At 42.3% G+C, this 22,001-nt stretch overlaps 1 protein-coding gene across 1 annotated transcript in view; it reads right to left on the reverse strand.

Moving 5' to 3' along the window:
- EPG5 (ectopic P-granules 5 autophagy tethering factor) overlaps window positions 1-22,001 on the reverse strand; it is a gene marked incomplete at its 3' end in the record, with an annotated part of 60,637 nt that overhangs the window by 26,437 nt on the left and 12,199 nt on the right. The window contains exons 6-22 of the mRNA XM_084278717.1: window positions 21,720-21,793; window positions 19,820-19,928; window positions 19,225-19,339; window positions 18,505-18,655; window positions 17,410-17,562; window positions 17,157-17,314; window positions 13,234-13,388; window positions 12,153-12,293; window positions 11,823-11,987; window positions 9,821-9,940; window positions 8,187-8,446; window positions 6,482-6,622; window positions 5,441-5,585; window positions 4,399-4,596; window positions 3,856-3,966; window positions 2,769-2,888; window positions 122-288 (exon numbers count right to left, since the gene is read on the reverse strand). Coding sequence (XP_084134843.1) covers window positions 122-288; window positions 2,769-2,888; window positions 3,856-3,966; window positions 4,399-4,596; window positions 5,441-5,585; window positions 6,482-6,622; window positions 8,187-8,446; window positions 9,821-9,940; window positions 11,823-11,987; window positions 12,153-12,293; window positions 13,234-13,388; window positions 17,157-17,314; window positions 17,410-17,562; window positions 18,505-18,655; window positions 19,225-19,339; window positions 19,820-19,928; window positions 21,720-21,793 — 2,483 coding nt within the window. The remainder of the gene's footprint in view (window positions 1-121; window positions 289-2,768; window positions 2,889-3,855; window positions 3,967-4,398; window positions 4,597-5,440; window positions 5,586-6,481; window positions 6,623-8,186; window positions 8,447-9,820; window positions 9,941-11,822; window positions 11,988-12,152; window positions 12,294-13,233; window positions 13,389-17,156; window positions 17,315-17,409; window positions 17,563-18,504; window positions 18,656-19,224; window positions 19,340-19,819; window positions 19,929-21,719; window positions 21,794-22,001) is intronic.

Consider the following 22,001-nt stretch of genomic DNA (forward strand, 5'->3'; position numbering starts at 1 on the left):
AATTAAGCTGACCCTTCAGAGCAGCTGCTGTCAGGTGCAGTCTTAGCGTGAGGCACCATCTCACTCACAGTGCAAACTTTCTAGCCCTTGCTAATCTGCTAGAGCCCTTCCAATCACTCACCCATACTGTGGTCCTGGTCGGTGAAGGTAAAGGAGGAAGAATTTCTGCCAGACCAGTGGCATCAGAGGGTGATCAGCAGGAGTAGCGAGGGCCTGGTGAGCCCAGCGGTAGATCATGAGCCTCTGAAGGGAAGGCACGATGGGCAGCTTCAGCAGGGTCTGTGCTTTCTGCAAAAAGAACACTTTCAGACAAGTGCAGTCCCCTGCTGCCACAGGTTAACAGATCAATGCAGTGTGAAAACAACAATTGTAGAAGAGAAAACTTTGAAAACATTCACACATTTACCACAGGTCTCAGAGGAAGAGCTGCCCAGCTCACAGAGATGTTGGGCAACTGTTACAGAGCAGCAATACACTTCTGATGCTTAAAAAAGTAGCATGTTGTCTCTGTATGCAAGGTCAACACATGGGCCACTGGTGTTAATCACAGTTAATTGCTGTTCTTCTTCAAAAAGGTAGATGTTCCTGGCTTAGACTTCCCAGAGACTGGTGACATTAGATAGCAAAGCAGCAACACTGAAGGGTACAGCACACTCCAACCACTAAAGAAAAAGTCTTAAGCTAGGTGATGGTGCAGAATCCTACAGGATGCTACCTTTAGCTTTTCCCAGACTACATTCAGCTCCACTGAAAATTTAAACCATAAAGCAAAACTAACAAAGCAAAACTAACATGAAGAAAGAATGCAGAACAAAACAAGAATTGTCTTTGCAAAAGCAAAGGGTCTCTTTGCAGACCCTGGCACTACCTCATCACCCAGGCTAGACCTCAGGAACCCTCAGCACCCTTTTCCACACACTCACCACATACTATCCCACTGTTTCACAGGTAAATCAAAGACATGCAAACCAAGGGACAAGTGTTCTTCAGACTAGTCTCCAAGGATGCAAGACATGTACCAATCCAGACACAGCCAGAGTTACTTTTATAGAGAGCTTTATAAAGCATTGAGAAAATAACCTATTTTCATAGAGCTTCTAGCCTACCTTGTTCATTAAAGTACACTGAAAGAGCTGAGATAAAGGATGCATCAAAGGCTACACTTCAAGACTGGACTTCCAGCTTTGGTTTCCACTTGCTTCCTTCCAGAATTTCTAACTGAATTTAGGGAAAGAACCTGGAAAATGCTGCAACGTGGCTTAGAGCAGACCTAAGTATGTTGTTAAGGGAGAGACCTGAACAGTTATGAAAGTCTTGGAAAATAATTCAGCAAATGCAGAGAAAAGGCCAGACTTCTGCAAAATTCAGATAGTCTGAGAAGTGTTCTTGATATACAGGCACATTTTCCCACCTGCATAATAACAGACATTAGCTATGTCCTTACAGGAACAACCTCTGCTTAAAGAGAGGTAGCAGGCACTACTGTGTCTGAAGGTGCTCCTGCTATAGGCTTAGAAACAAGCAAATCCTTAATTCTATTTTATTGTAGCTAGAAGGTACAGTTTCTAAATATTTTTAAGAGGGAACACACCACACACCCCCCCCCTCCAAATCTGATACACAGCTTCCTGTTTTTGAAAACAAAATCTAATGTAGGAAAACTGCTTTTGCCCTGTGATGTGGTAACAAGAAATACTGAATGGAGCGTAGATTGTCTATTGGTTCAAAGCCATTAGTGGCTTCCAAAAGGGTCACTGATCAGCCTTTTAATCTTGCTGAAGAATTCTCCAGCATGTCAGGAAGTGAGAAGTATCATTTACAGAGCAGCAGAACCAAAGGGTTCCAGGTAGAGACAAAGGTGGTGTTGTTCTGGACACTGTGGTAACCAGGAACAAATGCCCAGTGTTGCCCAGAGAATTCGTAGTTTAGAGCTCTTGAAAAAGTTAGAGCAGGTACCCAAGAACTCCTGGAGCCAAATGAAATGCCAGGCCCTTGTGAGTAAAAGTACACCTTTAGCATGGATGCTCTGATGTGACTTTTCCTGAGTAAAACGCATTCAGGGTGGTTCCTGAAGCTGCTGGAATGATCTCTCCACATGCACTGACCATGGTGAGAGGGCAATGTGCAGAACACACACTCTCCCCATCCCAGTGGTGTAAATTCACTGAAAACTGTAAGGCATTCAGATGACCCAGAAAATCATTTAAAAGCACTACATGCTGACATTTTCTGTAAATAACAGCATATTAAAAGAACAGGAATTTGACTGGTATCTAAATGTTCAAGTCAAATATACCTTGGAAATTTTTTCTTTCTATTTTTCTCCTGGAAAGCCAATCGCATTAAAGATGACTGGATGGATATTAGGATATGAATAAACATGAATAGGTATTTCTTCCTAATGGATATTAAGAAGAATGGATCCTAATGGATATTAATATAACAGATATTAGGAAGAAATTCATCACTACAAGGGTGGTGAGACACTGGAACAGGTTGCCCAGCGGTGGATACCCCTTCCCTAGAGGTGTTCAAGGCCAGGCTGGATGGGGCCTTGAGCAGCCTGGTCTAGTGGAGGGTGTCCTTACTCATGGATGGGGGTTTGGAACTTGATGATCTTTGAGGTCCCTTCCAGCCCAAACCATTCTGTGATTCTAAGAATTATGCTTGTATCTTGTTAAGAAAAAGTACATGAGAAAAATCTAAACAATGAAAGAGAACATTTTTCTTTAGTAGTTCCAGCAGAAGCAGAGGAACAGTTCTCTCACCTTCAAAGCCTGATCAGGAGTTAAGGCATTGATAACCAACTCTCCCTCCACAATTCTGCGAAGCTGCGAATCTTCCTCAAATATTGACTCCATGTTCAACACCACCCACGAAAACCAGACCTGCACAACACAGTAACAGCAGAGCCATTGGTCACAGGGGCAGGAGGGGGAAGCTTGCCTTTTCTTCAGAGGAGCACATCTTTGCCAAATCCTCACTGCAAAGCTGCAAAACCAGAATCCTATCACGAGAAAACAGAGAACTAGTTTCTCCCTTAACTACATTCAAACATCCTCTCTGCAGTCCAGACAGTGCTGTGAAATAAGGGGGAGAGCCAAGGACAACTGGCAGAATTAACCAGACAGTTTTGGAGGAAACAACCTACTTGAACCCGGTACAAATAAGATCTCCTCTCATGCACCTGCACTACGCACCTCCAGTGGGGGTACTATAAGTTGGTTGGTTTGTATTTTTTTCCCCATTTTGCTCAACTGAGGAATTTATCAGAGAAAGAGCTACCAGTATTGAAATTACTTGTCAAAAAAAGACTGATCTAAGAAGAGTCAGTCTCTGCATATTTTTTCCTTATTAAATATACTGAGAGCAACTGAGGATTAAAAGAAGCATTTACTAATAAATCCTATTATATGAATTCTTGGACACAGATCAGACAAACTTTGTCTGTGCAAAACATCCATGTTCCCCCTAGCATAATAAACCCACAGCATTTTCTCAGAATAAATTAGGATTTTACCATGAGAAGACTCACACACAGATAAGAAGAAAGAAGGAACAAAGAAAAAAGTCTGCAAACCCCTGAGAAAACAGGAAAAAATACCTCAACACCTGTAAATTGCTTATCCCAGGGATTGTCATATAAAAACATCATCATGCTGCTCAGAGAGGTGGTGGATTCCCCGTCCCTGGAGGTGTTCAAGGCCAGGTTCGATGGGGCCCTGGGCAACCTTGTGTAGATCCAGGCCTGGAGGTTGGTGTCCCTGCCTGTGGCAGGGGGGCTGGAACTCTGTGATCCTTGGGGTCCCTTTCAACCCATGCCATTCTATGAGTCTATGATTCTATGCTACTTACCTGAGAGGAATTTGAGTTGCCTTCAATGAAGGAAGGAGTCACGTTGCCTGCCAGCATCCAGCTGAGAAGCGAAGACAGCAGACCTTTGTCACAGTGATAGCCCAGAGCATTCTGCACAGGAACAGAAACATTTGGAGGTTTTTTGTAAGCAGCCTGAAAGACGATTTACAAGCTCCAGGTATGTCATTCTTCCTTCATCCAGATTCCCTTCTGCCTCACACTGCTACTTGCAAACTTTGCTCAACCAGCTACCACTGAAATACCTGCTTCTGCTTTATTACAGTGACAGCACCTGTTTTTTCTTTTTTCCAAGAGAGAATGCTCTGGTTTTTAAAAACACTACTGAAAATTTGAAACTCAAAGACCACAAACAAACAAAAAAAAACCCCACCAGAACAAAATCCAGCAACATAACCCAGCTACCATTCAATTGTAAAAGTTCTTATGACATTTCAAGAAAATACATTTACATCAAAATTAGAACGATCAAGACACAAACTGATCAACACTCAATGGCCACACCCTTACACCACACCCACTTACTTTGTGCTGTTGGTAGAGCAGCTTCTGTATACAGTCCTCTTGATTATACTGGAAAGCAGCTTTACATAAGTCATCCAGCAAGAAGAGTGTTGCCCGGTCCCTGTGCCACTGCTGCTGGCTGGTGAGGACCTGAACCCAGAACTCCAGTACCGCAGCTGGTCCCACTCCCTTTGCCTCGTCACTGTGAAAGATGTGGGTCTGCCAAATTGAGGAGTAGAATTATTCAAGAGATTTCAGCTTCAGTTAAAGGATTAAAACAACAACCCCAAACATATCAAAGAATTGTTTCTATTGCATAAAGCTATGGGCCTATTCTTAAGATAGGTAATTAATGACAATGGTATCTATGCCTATGTAAAAAAAATAGCTTTGCCATCTCCAGTCTCCAAGAGATTCTGCAGCCTGGAGAGCCAAGCATCATGTGCAATCAGCAAAAACAGAGGCAAAAGCTGTAAGTAGGACCACCACCTCATGCCCTGTAGGCATAATTGGCACCTATTTCTGAGGTATAGCCTGCTGTTCCTGCAAAAGGACTTCTCACAGTAGGAATGTTTCCCTTCAGGCCTCAGCCCTCTCTAACATTAGCAGGACTCAGTTCTTGCCCTCTCCACAGTTAGAAAAAACAACTAGCACCCTAACAAGCACATTTTTTTATAGCACAGCCAAAAATCAATGGTCAAAATCCAAGCTCTCAAACACTGATGTTACCTGCTGTACTCCTCAACTGGCAAGAAAGTAAGGCTGTGTATCACAATCCCTTTAGTGTTATGACCTGGTATTAGAAAACCCATTTTCCAGGAAGTCTGAAAGGAACATACTGTTATGTCCCATGTCACATGCACTGCCAGATTTAGGCAAGTTTAAGTAGAAATAGGTCAGGAAAACCACCCCAATTATTCATGCTTACTGCAGGGCGTTCCATGATTGCAGAACTGCCGGATTCAGTATCCTTTCTAACTTTAGCACTACCTCAGTCAAAACAGCCTATTTGTTTTAAGGGGAAAAAAAAAACCTTTCACTTGTTTTTAAATAGTCTTCTTACCTGTATCATACTGCTGAGCAGCTTCACATTTTCACCATAGCTCACTCCTGTTAAGTGCTGCGTTACTTTATGGGTAACCTGCTGGGTCACGCCTTGAGGGACTCCACTATCCAGATGAAGGAACAGTTGGATGTAGGATAAAAACCTAGGGATGTGAACAATTCAAATTCATTCTAAAAATCAACATCCAGCATAATGTACAAAAAGCTTGCTTTTAGAGAATTTAAAACTCAACAGCACTGGATGACACCCATACACAAGGCTTTCACTGCAGATTTAATTGCTCTATTTTAAGCTCATCATAGGCACATAATAATGTGTGCACAAGATATATATGATATACAGCAGACTAATTCAAGGCAGCTCGTCAAGACTGAATACAGTTCTTGATCCACATCAGCATCCAAATCAAGTGTTGTTTGGGAGACTGCCAGGTGTTTCAAGCCAAAAGCACCCCATGGACCATGCTGTTAATCCACCAGGACAGACAGCCAACCTCCAGTACCTGATGACACTTCCAAACATTGTAGTCTTTGAACACAGAAATACTATGTAATTATTGCCTGCTTATTTTTCTCATCTAAGCACAACAGCTACCTGCCATACAGCTGTCTCAAAACCATCTCTGCAGCCCAGCAGCAGCAGCATCACTGACAACTGCATACATGATGTTAGCAGGACACACTTCTACAACTAGTTCCTCAAAAACTAACTCAGCAGCCAAATTTCCCACCATCTGCCTCACATTCTCACTGGATAGAAAACCCAGAAAGAAGCCAGAACGTTAAGAACTTTTTCATGGTGAGTGTGACAGAGCCCTGGGACAGGCAGCCCAGGGGGGTGTGGAGTCTCCATCTCTGGAGATATTCAAGACCCATCCGGATGCCCACCTGTCCAAAGGACCCTGCTTTAGCAAGGGGGGTTGGACTCAATCTCTCGAGGTCCCTCTCAACCCCTACAGCTCTGTGATTAACCCAGAATGTCAAGATTAACTGTCATTGTTCCTTATCAATAAGTGTATTAGGAACATAAAATACTTACTGTTCATTCTTCAGGAGATAATACTGGCAAGAGTAAAATAAGGGTAAAGTTTTATCCAGCACATGGACTACTGTTCTCAGGTGTCTGGACTGGACAAGTACACCCAAAAGAGGGATCCCTTCAGCACAGAACTTCTCAATGCTGTAAAAACCAAAACAAAACCACACTATCAGCAGGGGCAGAGACAAGGTGTTGGCTTTTGTGTTTTGTAAACCGAGATGTGGAGATATGAATATCTTACACTTAATCTTTGAAATCCTACACAGCTAAATCCACAGATATTTTTCTTCAGCTGTAGGAGTTATTTGATTGCTGACAGGTCTGGTAAGCATTTCCTGCTCCTCTGGGGTTTGTGTCCTGTCTTCCAAAAAAATCACTGCAGATGGTGCTCTTCATCCATCAAGTTTCGATTCATTTTAAGCTCTTACCTAACCCAGCCAACCAGCCTCCCTCTTCAGGCAAAGAAGGGACATACAGAGGGATCTTTATGCTACCTAACATTGACATCTTCTCAGGATGGATGATGCTCTGGACCTCTTCTCTACCTACAGGTGGAGCTCTGTCTCTTTACAGTAGGTACTTAGATTGTTGCAGTCAGCCAAGATGAATCCTACTTTCACTGTCCAGAAAACTCACTAGCAGCAGCTTATTTGGTACATTACTCCACATCAAGTTTTGCCAGCTGAGAAGGGTTGCACATTAAGAAAAGATGTAAAACATTAATCCCATGTCTACTCTGAGGTCATGAAAACTAAATATTGTATTAAGTCACTAGCACAGAGTACAGTGTTTTGTTTCTTCTGCTCATTAACGTAACTGGCCTTGAACCTTTGCCAGAGGGGGCGTGGGGGACGCAGGGCTAATAAAACCACCACAGGTGATGTCCCATGTTTTTCATTCCATGCTCTAAGTTGTGTAAAGATTTCCCTTCTCAAAACAGAATACCTTCATATCAGTCTCAGACTACTCTAGTGCTTTGAAGAAGCACAACTATATCTATGGCATAACCTCAGCATGAAGCAATGGCTTGGGAAAGGATAAGAAAGCCAAGACAATTTCTTTAAAGAGTAAAAGAGTATTATATGCAGAAAATAAGTTAGTAAAACTTTTGAATAGTCCAAGAGATAATTAAAGAAGTCACAGGTTCAGGGAAAAGAGACCTGGAAGAGACTGAATAACCTACCCATGGCTCTGTACCTTATATCAACTAATACCTTTAATTATGTCCAAAAAGCCTTACCTACAAACCAGCTGAAAGCACTGGAAAAGACTGTGTTGGTACATGCTCATGATTAGGAGATTCAGTATCAAGGCTATGAAGCTCTCTACCACTACCATGCCAGGGTTTTTCTCCTTACTATTTTCTGAAGTCTCTGCTGTAGCCCTACTAAAGAAAAAAATAATCTATGTGGTTAAAAGTTGTTCTTGTCCATAGCAATCATGCTAACCTCTCAGGTCCAATACTATTTCTAACAGCTATTTTGACCCTAACATGCAGAAGCTAAAAAGTAGTATCAGAAAATTGAGGGAAATGGCACTTTGTTTGAAACTGCAGTCCCAGGGAGGCTGCTCAATCCCTTGCATCACTAGTCCTGTATTTTTTAAACATGGATAAAGATGTTAATACCCCTTAGTTGATCATTAGGGTGACTGCTCAGTCACTGGGGGGCATCCATCCAAGGCAAACATGAGAAAACAGACTTACTTGTGACCGAGTGCAGTCATTGCCAGGGCCAGGTAACAGCCGATCGGGACGCCTGCTTTAACAGCCTTCAGGAGGGGGTGAAATGTGACTGACTCCGACATGTCAAGCATCCTGTCAGGCAGGGGGATAGCAGGCCAGTCACAATGCACACCATGGTCATTTCTGTGCAGCTTTAACCTTAAAATCAACCCCCATGCCCACTGATTAAAGGAAGTCTCTGGTGTTTCTCCATAGCGAACGATGCTGGCTAAGTAGGAGACCTGGAACAGAGGAGCAGAAACAGGAGTGAGAGGAGGCAGATTAAGCTCATCCAAAATCTGTTTCTATGGCCTTGATTTCCACCTGCCCTGTCCCCTCATCCAATCCTTCTGATGAAGGCTATCAGCTTATGCTGTTTGGTTAAAGTTTTCCAAATCAGATATTAGTCTCAGCTTAAACTTTGGTTTTAATATTAAAACAAAACCAACCAACCACACACAGGTTTCAATAATGTTTAAGACTGCTAGTGAAAGGAAGTTTAAAGGTTTTGGGGCATATAAAAACCCCAAACAACAGCTACCAACAAACACAAGCCTAAAAGCCTGCAGCTTCTCCTCAGAAAGAAGTCTGCAATGTGGACAGGCAGAGCCTCTGTGCTACAAGCATATCAGAGATCATGAGAAGCCTGTCTAGATAAGAGGGAATTACAAATCTTGGGGGGAAATACTGTACATGCTCTGACAGACCAGTGCAAACTGCAGAGCTGGGAAGTCAATGCAGGTTTTTCATCCTCTGAACAGGGGCACAAGAACCTAAGTGTTATTTTCTCTCAAGTTCCAGGTACAAGCTCAGGCAAGTCAGGACAGATTCACCAACACCAGTGGCAATCATCTAGCTGGCACAAGACAACCAGGCATGATTAAGTAGTGTACAGATGCAAAGACAATAAGGAACTCTCAAAGCATGAGAAGGAAAGACTGGAGGAAAAAAGCACAGGAGAGGAGAAAGCACCATACAAGAAATACTGAAAAGAGCAACGCACAACATAATGCTGAAAGCTTGATTAAATAAATAGAAGCATCTTGGGCTAAAATATCCAAAAAGGATTTTTAACCTGATCTTTTTATCCACCCATTCCCCTTCTGACCTTCCTCAGTCACCAGTGTGCTCTAAAATCGATGTAACAAACATTTGTAGGGTGTTCAGGTAACACAGAAGCATCAGTTCTGAAAGGCTCCCTAAAATCCTGAGTCTTTAAATGAGGTAAGAGCAAGAGCTTCACGGGAAGGATGTGTCTTATGCTTACTGGTGACAGAGAGTAGCCTTTCATTAAGTAAGTACTGGCCAACTCCTCATGAGTAAAGGACGCTCTGCAAGAACAATTTACAGCTATCCAACTACAGGCTGGATAACAACGCAAACCTACACGGAGAACAAATCTAAGGCTGCTCTTTCTAATTTAGATATTCAGTGCAAGTCTAACAGTATTATAAAACAGGTCTGACAGTGCAAAAGCATCAAGAGTTGTTGCATTATGATGTTCTTGTAGCATCAAGATACCACAGTTTTTAAAAAGAAAACAAGGTGTTGGCCTGCAGTTTTAGCGAGCTATCACTATTGATAAGCTGTTCCTTCCAATTCTGAAGGAGGATTACCTGCTTTATGCTTTCAGAAAGCAGCCCAGCATATGGTTTCTGGGGGAGGTATTTCTGGTAGGCTTCCAGGACCATCAGTGCAACGTCAGAATGGACAGCTGGCTCCAGATGCAGAGTATTCTGATTCAAAAACAAACAAAAAAGCCCAGAATCGTGTCACAAAACTTTACCTTCACTAAAAAGGTCTCTACAACTGTATCATTCAGGTGCACTACAGAAACAGATTTTACTTTAAAGCACTAGAACAATATTAAGGATTGTAATTTTTAGGCAAAAATCCTGGCAAGTTAGAAAAAGTTCAGCCCAGCATTTAATAATAATGGGCTCACATCGGGCAGCACAAAGCTCAACAGTTACATTATTTACAGAAAAAGCTGGCCAGAACTACCTCTCACATGCCTTTAGTAGATTTAAAGGAATTCAAAGATCTATAAATGACACTAAATTAAACAGTACAGAAAGTTGTCTTCAAAATACAAAATAAGACACATCACTTTTGTTATCACAACAAACTAAGTGCTTTTATCTGACACATTAAAGAACTACTTTTTCCCATACCCAAGGGTACAGACACAACACTTCCTGCACAGCAAAGACCTTACATTTAGTTTTCCCTATCATTCCTTTGTTTTCACATGTCATCAAGAAACAGGGAGAAAAAGTAAGGCAATCTTCATGTACATGTATCAGCACAAAGAGCTCAGGACAATCAAATGCACAAACTGCAATGCCAAAATAGATTGCTGAACACAGTTTCTGCCATAAACACTCAGCCTTGATTGGATTCTGAAATAATGGAGCTCCTGGAGTAAGCTGTTCTATGGAATATTTTCCAATCATTCAAATAATGCTCAGAGCTTGGAAATCTCTAATTTTAATCACTGGTTTTCTTGCCTCATGAAAAACATACCCAGATACCATCCTACATCAGTGGACAAGGGACAAGCTATGGATGTCATCTGGGTTTCTGCAAGGCCTTTGACATGGTCCCTCCACAACATCCCTCTAAGTTGGAGAGATGTGGATTTGACAGGTGGACTGTTCAATGGATAAGGAATTGGCTGGATGGTCACATCCAGAGGGTGGCTCCAAGTCCAGATAGAAGATGGTAACAAGCAGAGTTCTTCAAGGCTCTGTGCTGGGGCAGGAGCTGTTTGATATCTTTATTTATGATATTGACAGTGAGATTGAGTGCACCCTCAGCAAGTCTGATGAGGTCACCAAGCTGAGTGATGATATTCACGTGCCAGAGGGACATGATGCCATCCAGAGGGACCTCGACAGGCTGGAGAAGTGGGCCCAGGTGAACCTCATGAGGTTCAACAAAGCCAAGTGCAGAGCACTGAAGGGTGCCTAGAAGAGAGCTGGGGAAGAACTGTTCCCAAGGGCATGGAACAATAGGATGAGGGGTGATGAGTTTAAACTAGAAAAGGGGAGATTTAGTTGGATATTGGGAAAAAGTCTTCACTATGAGGCTGATAGATCACTGGCACAGGTTGCCCAGAGACATAGTGGAGGCCCTATCCCTGGAGTCATTCCAGGTCAGGCTTGATGGGGCTCTGATCGGCCTGATCTAGTGAAGATGTCCCTGCTCACTGCAGGGGGGGTGGACTGGATGGCCTTTAAAAGGTCCCTTCCAACCTAACATATTCTATAAACTGTAGTCACACCAGTCTTATACAATCCTCATGGAGGATTTATTTCTACAGCTATCTTAATCAAGTGACCCAAAATTTGTCCTGCCATCAACTACTTCTTGTTTAGAGAGAAGAAATTCCTCCTTAAAAAAAACAAAAAAACCCCAGAATCTCAGTTGCAGCACTACAAGTAAACACCACAAATCCTCAGGCAAAGTTGTTCTCCAGTTCCCATCCTATGCTATCAAGTGTACAGCCTTCATATAAGAGCATGTAACTGTTCTCAAATTCAGTTCTATTCCCAGGTTGAATAACACTTTCCTCTAAAACTGACCAGGTTCAGAGCTCCTGGTTTTGATACGTACAGGCTCACCAAATCCCCAGTTTAGCCCTTCCAAGATAATGCAGGCCAGTTTATTCTCCACCGTCGTTAGGCTGTAGTTCAACAACCAGTCACGGATCAGTGCTATCTCAGAGGAAGAAGGCTTCCACATGTACAAGGGCAGCTCTTTAAACAGATACAAAGAAACCTTTGAGGGCAGAAAAGAGAAAGGCTGATTAGTCCCTGTTCTGTCTTAAAAGTGTGGGATGATCAAAAAAAACACCCATGCACAGGTCTGTTTTGTGTAACACAGCCTGGTATGGCCTTCATATTAACTGGGTGCCTGCTTTAAATGATGAAGGTTTGCACTTACCATCCCAACTTTCTCAATGGTGTCTCTAACTCGATCCAGCAGTATAGAAATGACCTGGGTGTGGATGCTGGCAATTGCTCCCAAGAGCTCTCGACCAACTTTTGAAAAGGTCTCTCTCGTGGAAAGGCTGACATAGGACACCTGAGAAGACAATCAGAGAGAAGTTACTGGTTATGCCTGACCTTCAGGGGGGCTGGAGGGCAAACCCTCTGAGGAGCAGCTGAGGGAGCTCGGGGTGTTCAGCTTGGAGAAGAGGAGGCTGAGGGGAGACCTTATCACCACCTCCACTGACCTGCCAGGAGGGTGCAGAGAGGTGGGCCATGGTCTCTTCAGCCAGGGGACAGGAGATGGGACAAGGGGCAATGGGCTCAAGCTGCCCCAGGGCAGAGTCAGCTCAGATGTGAGGCAAAAGTTCTTCCCTGGCAGAGCTGTCAGGGCCTGGCACAGGCTGCCCAGGGAGGGGGCAGAGTCACTGACCCTGGGTGTGTTTAACAGACAGGGAGATGAGGTGCTCAGGGATATGGTTTACCATAGGACAGAACAGTTGGACTCAGTGATCTTAAAGATCTTTTCCAACATTGTGATTCTATGATTCAGACCCTGAAATAAAATATCTTTTGGAAGAATACAGGACCAAACTACTTTTGGTGATCCTGGACAGAGAGATCAATAAATGCCAATATTAAAACTGAAACCAACTGCCCTAGAAGATAATTTAAATGCCACACAAAAAAAAGTGTTCAAAACTAATCAGAGGAATACTACCATGACACACACACACTAAGAAAACCAAACTCTACACACCACAACAAAAAAGCACCATGCAAGGAATATCAGAGATCCAAGTTAGACCTTTGTGAGAAAAATAAAGCAAAGCAAAGCAATTGGTTAATTGCCTTCCACTCTGGCTGGGACTACAGAAAAGCTGTTATTTCTCCCAGGAAAACATGCACTTCAGAATATTTTAATTTAGTACTAGATTATAAGTCTCAGCAGTAGCACTTAGTTTCACACTTTCCACCTTTAGAAAGGAAAAGAACACATACACCCTTTTCCTGAATAAAACACTAATATTACTTGCCTCATATATCTCCAGAGCAATGATTTTGATAAAATCCTCATCAATATCAGCCCGTTTTGTTTGTGCCATCTGACCAAATGTGGTGAGCAGGCAAATTTCTTCTGAGCAGTTCATTGATTTGAGATACTTTTCAAAGTTTTGAAGGTGCTCTGGGTCTAGGAAAAGTCACATGAAAGCAGCATGATAAAAAGTTTTATAGGACATACATCATCAATATATATTTATTGACAGTCAATCACAGAGAAGGAATCTGTGACAACAGAATTATCAGTAGGTTAGTATCCTCTTTTCAGAAGTGGCTGCTATCAGCTGCTTTAAAAAAAGGTGCAAGAAACACCATAATGCGCAGTGAGTCCACACAACTCAGCAAATACACTAGTAATTCATAATGAAAGCTAAAACTGCTTCAAGAATAGCTGGAATTCAGTTTTTCTTATCATTTTAACTATGTGATATCAACCATCCACACAAGGAGTCACTTCAACCTCTGCTTTGTAAAAATGTTACAATGCTTTTAGCTTCCACAACATATTTGAGCAGCTAATTCCAATTTATATGAAAGGATTCTAGTTTTAATCAGGGCACAGTCAAGAGAAGATGGAACCTAAGCCCATCCAAGCACAGAAGAGAGGTTTTGACCAGGTTGAGACACTCTGCCCATTCCAAATACTATGTTCTCAAGCAGCAACTAAACCAGGGCAATCATGCTATGCCAGTTACAAGTGAAAGTACCACAAACACCTAGCCCTAGGCCTAGGTTAGGTCCAAGAATTACAAGGAAAGGTCAGGTTCAGTTTCTCATACTCAATACAGGAAAATTACTGAAGGCACTTGTTTGGAAAATGATCTGTGAGAAGAGGACTGAAGTTGCACAGGACAGGAGTGGCACAATGCCAAACACAAACAAAACATTTCAGTCCTCCAGGTGGGGGAACAAAAGAAAGGGAAAGGGTAGAAAAACCCTGTGAAACCCAGATAGGATTTTAAAACAATTTATATTCCTTCCAAATAACTTTAAACAGAGTCTGTGCAGCAAAGCAAGCACTGCAAGCTGCACTGGAGCAGTGAAACCCTTTGGAGAGCAGTCTGCTTCCTCTGAAGCATAACATGCCAGCTGTTTACACCAGCTTAATATTGTGGAAAAGCTATCACTGTAGTAGTCAACTACTTCATCTGCACAAGCAAGCATGCAGCATGCTTGCAACCAAACAGTTCCACTTAGATTTTAAGGGCTTTCAAAAATTTTACAACTGTACTTCAACCTAAGGTCAGACTTGTACTGTCTATATGTCTCAAAAGCAGTTTGGGATTTGCTAGAGGATTGTGCAATTTAAGTAAAGATTTTTCCATACAGTGAGGTTAAACTACACTCCTGACAGGTGCGACAGACATACAAGGGATGCCCCATTCCTTTATCTCCCTTTCTTAATACTACTTTTTACCTGTATCTCAGAAGTTACAGCACACTTGGCTGTTGTTTTGTGGTTTTTAAGGTAATGCAGAAGGACCAAAAAAAACCCTACTATGCCATTGCTACATATAAAGGCACAGCAGAATGACCCACAGTGTGGGGAAGGTGTAGGACACAGCAGGAATGAGTGATTATCATAGAATCACAGACTGGTCTGGGTTGGGAGGGACCCCAAGGATCACAGAGCTCCAACCCCCTGCCACAGGCAGGGACAACAACCTCCAGGCCTGGAGCTACACAAGGTTGCTCAGGGCCTCATCCAACCTGGCCTTGAACACCCCCAGGGATGGGGCATCCACCACCTCTCTGTTACAGCCCCTCACCACTCTCTCTGTGAAAAGCTTTCCCCTAATACCTAATTTAAACCTTCCCTCCTTTAGCTTTTTACTACAGCAACTGTCACATTAGCACTGTGATGTGTGATCTGTGTTTCATCAGGCCTGATCATATTACTATCCAAGTTCAGAGAGATCCTAGAAAAATAGTATCAGTGGCTCCTCCAATCTTGACAACTGCAGTAAAAAAACCTGCAACCAGAAATGTTGCTCAGCAGGTTCTCACTGACAGCTGCAGCAGAAGCAAAGACACAATTGTTGATCTTGTATTTATAAAGCCTACAGAGATCAGAGGCTTGTACTCACACAGGTACAAAATACCAAGAAGAAACTACAAGGTCTTTGCTTGTCAGTGAAAACACGTTCTTGAGTAAATCAGATGTTAACAGTGGAACATCTCAAGTAACTTGACCTCCCATACTTCCCCAAAGGGTCATTTTGTATCTGGTAGCTCTCATAGTCCAAAGGTTGTCCTAGTAAGTGCAGCTCCATCACTGCACTCACTTTTAATCATGCTATTCCTACTTATCCCTTAAAGGCAACTATGCTCCCACCTCCACATGTGCAGCCCCAAAACCTTCATCAATTCTCAAGGCTGGCTACCACACAGATTTACCAGCCTTAACTTCTCACACATAATTTTGGAAGAGAAATCAATCAAAAAGGTTCTCTTCCAAGACAATTTTAATGCCATGATCTTCTAGGGTATGAACTACAGGAAATTAAGTCAGCATTTTACTGGTGTGAGACAAATTAAGCATTCTCAGAAGATTAGATGGATTTCACTGAAAGAACTGTTGATATTCCCTGTCTAGACAATTGTGAAAAATGGTATTATGCTGACATAACCCATTCAGAAGAATGAAGAGGATAAAAGCATCCTGCATCAGCATACTAGGGACTTTACAGCATAAAAGTTAGCTAGAAGCAAGACAAAGCCTGAACCAAAAAAAAACAACCCCAACCAACAAAAAACAGTGTTAGTTACTGTCAGAGCTGCAGCCCACTACATCATATTACATTTTCTTTGAGATGTAGTGCAAGTTTCTTGGAAAAATAAGAATTCAGACTAGAACAGTGCCACTGTTACTATTTTGGCTGGCAAGTGCTAATCAGACCAGCACTTTGTAAAGTGTACACAGCCACTGGCTTGATATCCCCTCCACACACCACGTAAAGTTGCCTAAACGTGAGCTGAGCTTACAGAGACTCAAGACTCTCTGTAACTTCAAAATGGCCATTTTCTTCTGCTCCTCCATCAAAAAGCTTTGTTGATGTCATAAAAAGCTATCTGGACTGCAAGCTAGCTGAAGAGTAAAACTGAGTGAGATTTGCTCTCCCTGAATACAGAGAAGAGGTTGAGAAGCAGGGAGGGACTGTTTTGTTTGCCTGTCTCCCTGCCAATCAAGCCCTGAAATATTTTCCATGAAGAAAGCAGCAAAGGGAAAGCAGCATTCCAAATGGCTTCTAAATAACTCTGCTGCAGCCACCACAACCACTAAGCAGATCAAGAGAGGACAGAAATCAAAAGGGAAGAGAAAGAAAAGGTGGCATATAGGACAAAAGCATCAAAAGAAGAAAACCTTTATAATTGTTAGAGATAAGCAGGTCTCCATCTCCCACAATATAAGTTAGTGAAGCCAAAGACAGTAAGTTGGGGGGAAGGGGAAAAGAAAAATGAAGGATGGCTGGGGTATTTCTTCTAGAACTGTCAAGAGGTCAACAGCTCACAAAAAATCCCAAACCAACCCTAAGTGATACAAAATGTTGTGCTGTAGGATTTAAATCTCACCCCAAGTATTGAAGGTTAAGATAAGCCCTGATATGAGACTACATTTGTGTAGTGACTGCTTGTAGTCACTTGTAGTAGTCTGCTTCTGGCAGAAGCAGTCACTGTCTGAAAGCAAACTAAGACAGTAGATACAGCAACTACTCTCAAAATGACAGTTCAAGCAAACAAGTGCTGTAACTTCAAACTGTCCAAGACACTTTAGGCTTCTGGAGCAGTCATGCTGCAAAGCACACATTTAACAGTGAAACCAGCAAAGAATTAAACCCATAGCTGATGCAGCAGTAGTTGTATCTATGAGAACTGATTCAGAGTAAAGGGATTCTACCTTTGAGTCTTCGTTTGCAGTCAGCAGGCTGCAGAGTAGAGCACAGCTTTTCCAGGTGCTCGCTCTCTGCGCAGTGCATGACAAAGAAGAGCTTCCAAAGCATGCTGCTGGACAGGGTTCCATAAGGCATCTCTGACATGAACAGCCAGACTCCCAACCTGTTGGATTTGAAGATGCAGACAGAAATTTTCACAGTTTCAAATATTTAACTCCTCCAGGGCAAAGCCAGTATTGGTCACACAGGACAGCCTACCTCTTTGCTTTCAGGACATGTAGAACAGCTCTGAAGAACAGTTCATCGAACTCCAGCTGCAGTTTTTCCACAGAGAAGTGAGGCACTGTTCCATACTGCTTATTGCCACTAACATACTGGGCCCAGTGGTCACTCACATGACACAGTGTCATCCTACACACCAGAACAAACAAGTTGAAGGAGGATCATTAAACACGTCAACACCACATAAAAAACACAGACAACCAACTAGATCAGAGTCTGGTCACAAGAAATATGTTCAACCCTTTTGTCCCCTGGTTTCTGGAGATTTCCAAGTAAATAGCATTTCTCTCCCCTCTCAGGTTAGTCTAAAATTTCTGCATTACCCTTCTTTGGCTTTGCAAGAAAAGAATGCCTAAGATTCTGTTACACCAAGGTAGTTTGTGCATGACCTTTGGAGCCTGCAGATAATCCTGTATGATGAAGTGGCAATACAGCCCAGAAGCTCATATAGTAGTAATTATGCTAAAAAAGTTACTGCTGTGATAACACTAAGATAGATATGGATTTTGTTTCTGATTTAAGTGCACACACCTCACCCTGCCCTCTCTTGAAAACACAGAAGGCATATAAAGTGACTGCTAGAGATTTAAATATAAAGAGCAACTTTCAGGTTTTAATTACATTTGCTTACAGCAAAAATATGCTGATTTTCAAAGGGCAAACTGCAAACCCTGAAACAATTCTGACTATCAAGGGAAAGAAAGCAACAGCACTGGTTATAAACAGGGGTGATTCAATGTACTTTCAGATTTCAGAGACCTACCATGACGAGCCTAAGTATATCCCTGATGGAAGTCAGCCTGGCTCCTTTGTACCCACAGGATTTAGGCTGCCATACCACACTTCACTGGTAAGTTTAAAGCCAAGGACTCTGGGATTTCAGACTCCCAGGTCAAATAAACCTTAAACTGACTGAGCAAAGCCTACTCAAGAACTGTCCAGGTCTTTTCTTTTGTCTGTTTTGGTTGGTGGGGTTTTGTTTTCTGTTCGTTGTATTTTGGAGCAGCTCTGAACTTGAGTCAGACTGTATGAAAGAGATATACTCATATCACAGAGAAGATATTCTCTTACTTTATCAGCTGACCAATTCGCTTCACAAACTGTCGGTAACGGGCTCTGTTAAAGGTTTCTAGCCCTGCAGACAGAAGTTCCACTAAGGAGTTTGCAAAAGCAAAAATCTTCATCATCTCCTGGGGAGTTGTTCGTTCAGGAAAATAAGCACCTACGACCGAGACAAAAATAAGTCTCAAAAATAATGTATGACTCTGAGTTTAAGTAACTTAATTACTCAAAGCAACAGTTCACCATACAGCTAGCAAGCAGATCACTGTTATAGTGAACTGAAATTTATGTTTGTTTATGAAACAAACAGTAAGCTACCTGTTTGGTATGAGACTACAAGTAAGGTATGCAGGTTAAAATCTCTAGCAAGCAGTTATCTTCATGTGGTTGTCTAGAAATTCAGCAAACTTGAAGAAAAATCACAGTAACGTTAAATCTAACAGGCAAAGGGGGGGGGAAAATAGTTCTGAAAGTACAACTATGAGCATAACTGCCAAGCAGACCAAACCTAAGTGAAAGGACTCCAACGCTTTGCATGCCTGTATTGGTCTAAGCTTTGAAGTCATCCCATACACACAGCATGCACTTCCACTTCACCTCCTCAGTGTGTGAGCTGTTGCACAGGTTCATTATTCCTTCACTGAGACACTCAAAATGCAGTAGCAGGTTCAGTCATTAACACAATTAGCGTAAGCAAGATGAAGAATAACTCTTAAGCTGCTGATTTACCTCCAGGCTTGAACCCAAGGAAGTGCTGAAAGAGTTCATGAAACGGAAACTGTGACAACAGGGAAATCAAGTCATGTTCCGAAAGCAGAATCCAGCTTGTTTCAGGATCCTCATCCTACAGACAAACACTTTTATGAGCTTCACAACACAATGCATGTTAGAAGGGCTTCACTGTTGTACAACTGAACTCTCCCTCACACACACACACACACTACCTTCTAAACTCCTCTTCTGTCTGTGTGTCTACATAGAAAGTCTGCATCAGCTAGGAAACAGAACTAGAGGCAGTGCTCTGCTAGTCCAAACAGCTTCTGGAGGGGAGACATTCAAACACATGTCTGCTTTTGTGTTCCTTTCGCGTGCAGTGGATCACTAAATTCTCTCTGGTGACACCCATTCCTGAAAGCTCCACTACCTACAGTTGTATCACTAAGACAAAAGGATAGTGAAAAAGGTCTGAGTTTCATATGATGCTTTTTAACTGAACATCAGGGTGGTTGTTTTCTTTCCCCCCAGTTTCACAAAATCAATAGAAACATTTTGAACAAAAGCACAAAGGGGGGGAAAGGAGGGGGGAAAAAGATACTTTATGTACCTCTTCTCCTCCTTCATCTACTAGGGTCCAATTTCCAGACTCTTTCCCAGATGAAGAAGAACTTTTCCTTTCACTTGGTTTCATATGACACATGAAGTCCAGGCGATTCCTGATTGAAAGAATAAGTTTACAAAAATTAAAAAGTTAGAAATTCTGAATTAAGTCATCTTTTAGTTCAGAGAAGGTATTAAAAAAACAGACATAAGAACAAGAAATTATCCAGTATGACACAAAGCTGCCTGGTCTAAAGGACCTGGGGGTATGGTCAACAGCCAGCTAAGTATGATCCAGCAGTGTGACCAGCTGGCCAAGAAGGCCAACAGCATCCTGGCTTGTATCAGCAATGGTGTGGCCACTGGGACCAGAGAGGGGATCTTGTCCCTGTAACTAGGCACTGGTGAGGCCACACCCCAAGTGCTAGATTCAGTTTTGGGCCTCTCCCTACAAGAAGGACATTGAGGTGCTGCAGAGAAGGGCAACGAAGTTGGTGCAGGGTCTGGAGCACGAGTCTTGAGGAGCAGCTGAGGCACCTGGTGGTGTTTAGCCTGGAGGAAGCTGAGGGGATACCTGATCACTGTCTGTACCTGAAAGGAGGGTGTATCCAGGTGGGGGTCAGTTTCTTCTCTCAAGTAAGAAGTGACAGGACAAGAGGAAATAGGCTGAAGTTATGCCAGGGAAAATTTAGACTGGATATTAGGAAGGGTGTCTTCAGGGAAGTGGTGGAGTCACCATCCCAGGAGGTACTTAAGAGACACTCAGATGTGGTGCTGAGGGACATGGTTAGTGTTGGGCTTGGCAGTGCTGGGTTATGGGTTGGACTTGATGATCTTAAAGGTCTTTTCCAACCAAAGTGATTCTGTGATTCAAAGCTTAAAAACATAACATGCAATTTCCTTCTAACTTGAAGTATAGTGGCAGAACTCTGCACGCAGCACCTCAAGTTTCCAGCACAGCATCACCCTCCTGATCTCCTTCAGCTTATACTCCCACAATATGAACCTACTAGAAATGCAGTGTAATTTTTAAGACAGTGATTACACAAACCCAACTCAAACTTCAAGCTTGCTCCTGACATGCTGCATCTGCGACACACAAGTTTCTTGTAGCAGTAAGGACAGCCATGAGAGAGGCTCTTTGTTCTTGTAGCAACACTTGACAGCACCACCTTAGACACCTTAAATTAGTGCTTGTTGAAAACACAAGCATAAAAATGCACTGGCAATATGTATGCCATCAGGATACTCTTGCTTCCCCAGGCTGTTCCAAACAGGAAAAGGGAAAACACAACCCTGTAAAGTAACAGCCTCCCATGTATGGACTCCCACTCAACTTAGGGTCAAAGAACTAACAAGATGACAACAGTGACCCTAGATATCAGCACTCTGACATTAAAATTAGGGTGGAGGGGGAGGGAAGTTAAAATATTTTATCTGGAGCACGTAACAGTTTTGACTTATTATCGATTTCACTAGTTTCTCCAAGCATCATGTATTCCTTCTAGATAAAAAGAAAAAAAAAAAGGATGGAAAATACAGTAAGCAGCTCAAGCACCACATACACCAACTCAGCAAACCCTTTACTGAAACTCTTTTGTTGCAGAGACAGTGTGAGAGGCCACCATGCAAGGCAAGGACTTTATTCCAGAAGTTACAGTAACAGAGCACGCAGGTATCTCAGTCTTCACAAGCTATGTGACAGCTGAAAGCAAGCTACATCAGCAGGAGAATGCACTGCCAAGACCATACTTGAAGACAAATGAGTAAAAAGATTTTGAATTAAACCATGAATCTCACACTTGTATTTTTTTATGACTTTGCCTGCAAGAAACAAGCAGATCTCACATCATGTTTTCTACTCTTAAAAAAAAATTCAGTAGCTATAAAATCATACTGATACTTACTTGACAGGAGACATAAGCAAGGCAAGAGACTGCATGAAATGAAAGACACCTGATGGGTTATCCAGGACTTTGATCTGAAATTAAATGGGGGAAAAAAAACCAAACAAACCCCTAAGCAAATCTAAATACAGTCCAAATAAAACAAAGGGCAAATTAATGTTATCAGAGAACTTAGCATCTTTATTGTCACATTCTTTACTAGCTTTTTGTTCAGATGAAAAAGTATCCATAAAGGATATTTCCCACACCCTGGAGAAAGTATTGCTATGGTGTAACAATAGG

This window comes from Gallinula chloropus, assembly GCF_964237585.1.
Source record: "Gallinula chloropus genome assembly, chromosome: Z".
NCBI classification, from domain to species: Eukaryota; Metazoa; Chordata; class Aves; order Gruiformes; family Rallidae; genus Gallinula; species Gallinula chloropus.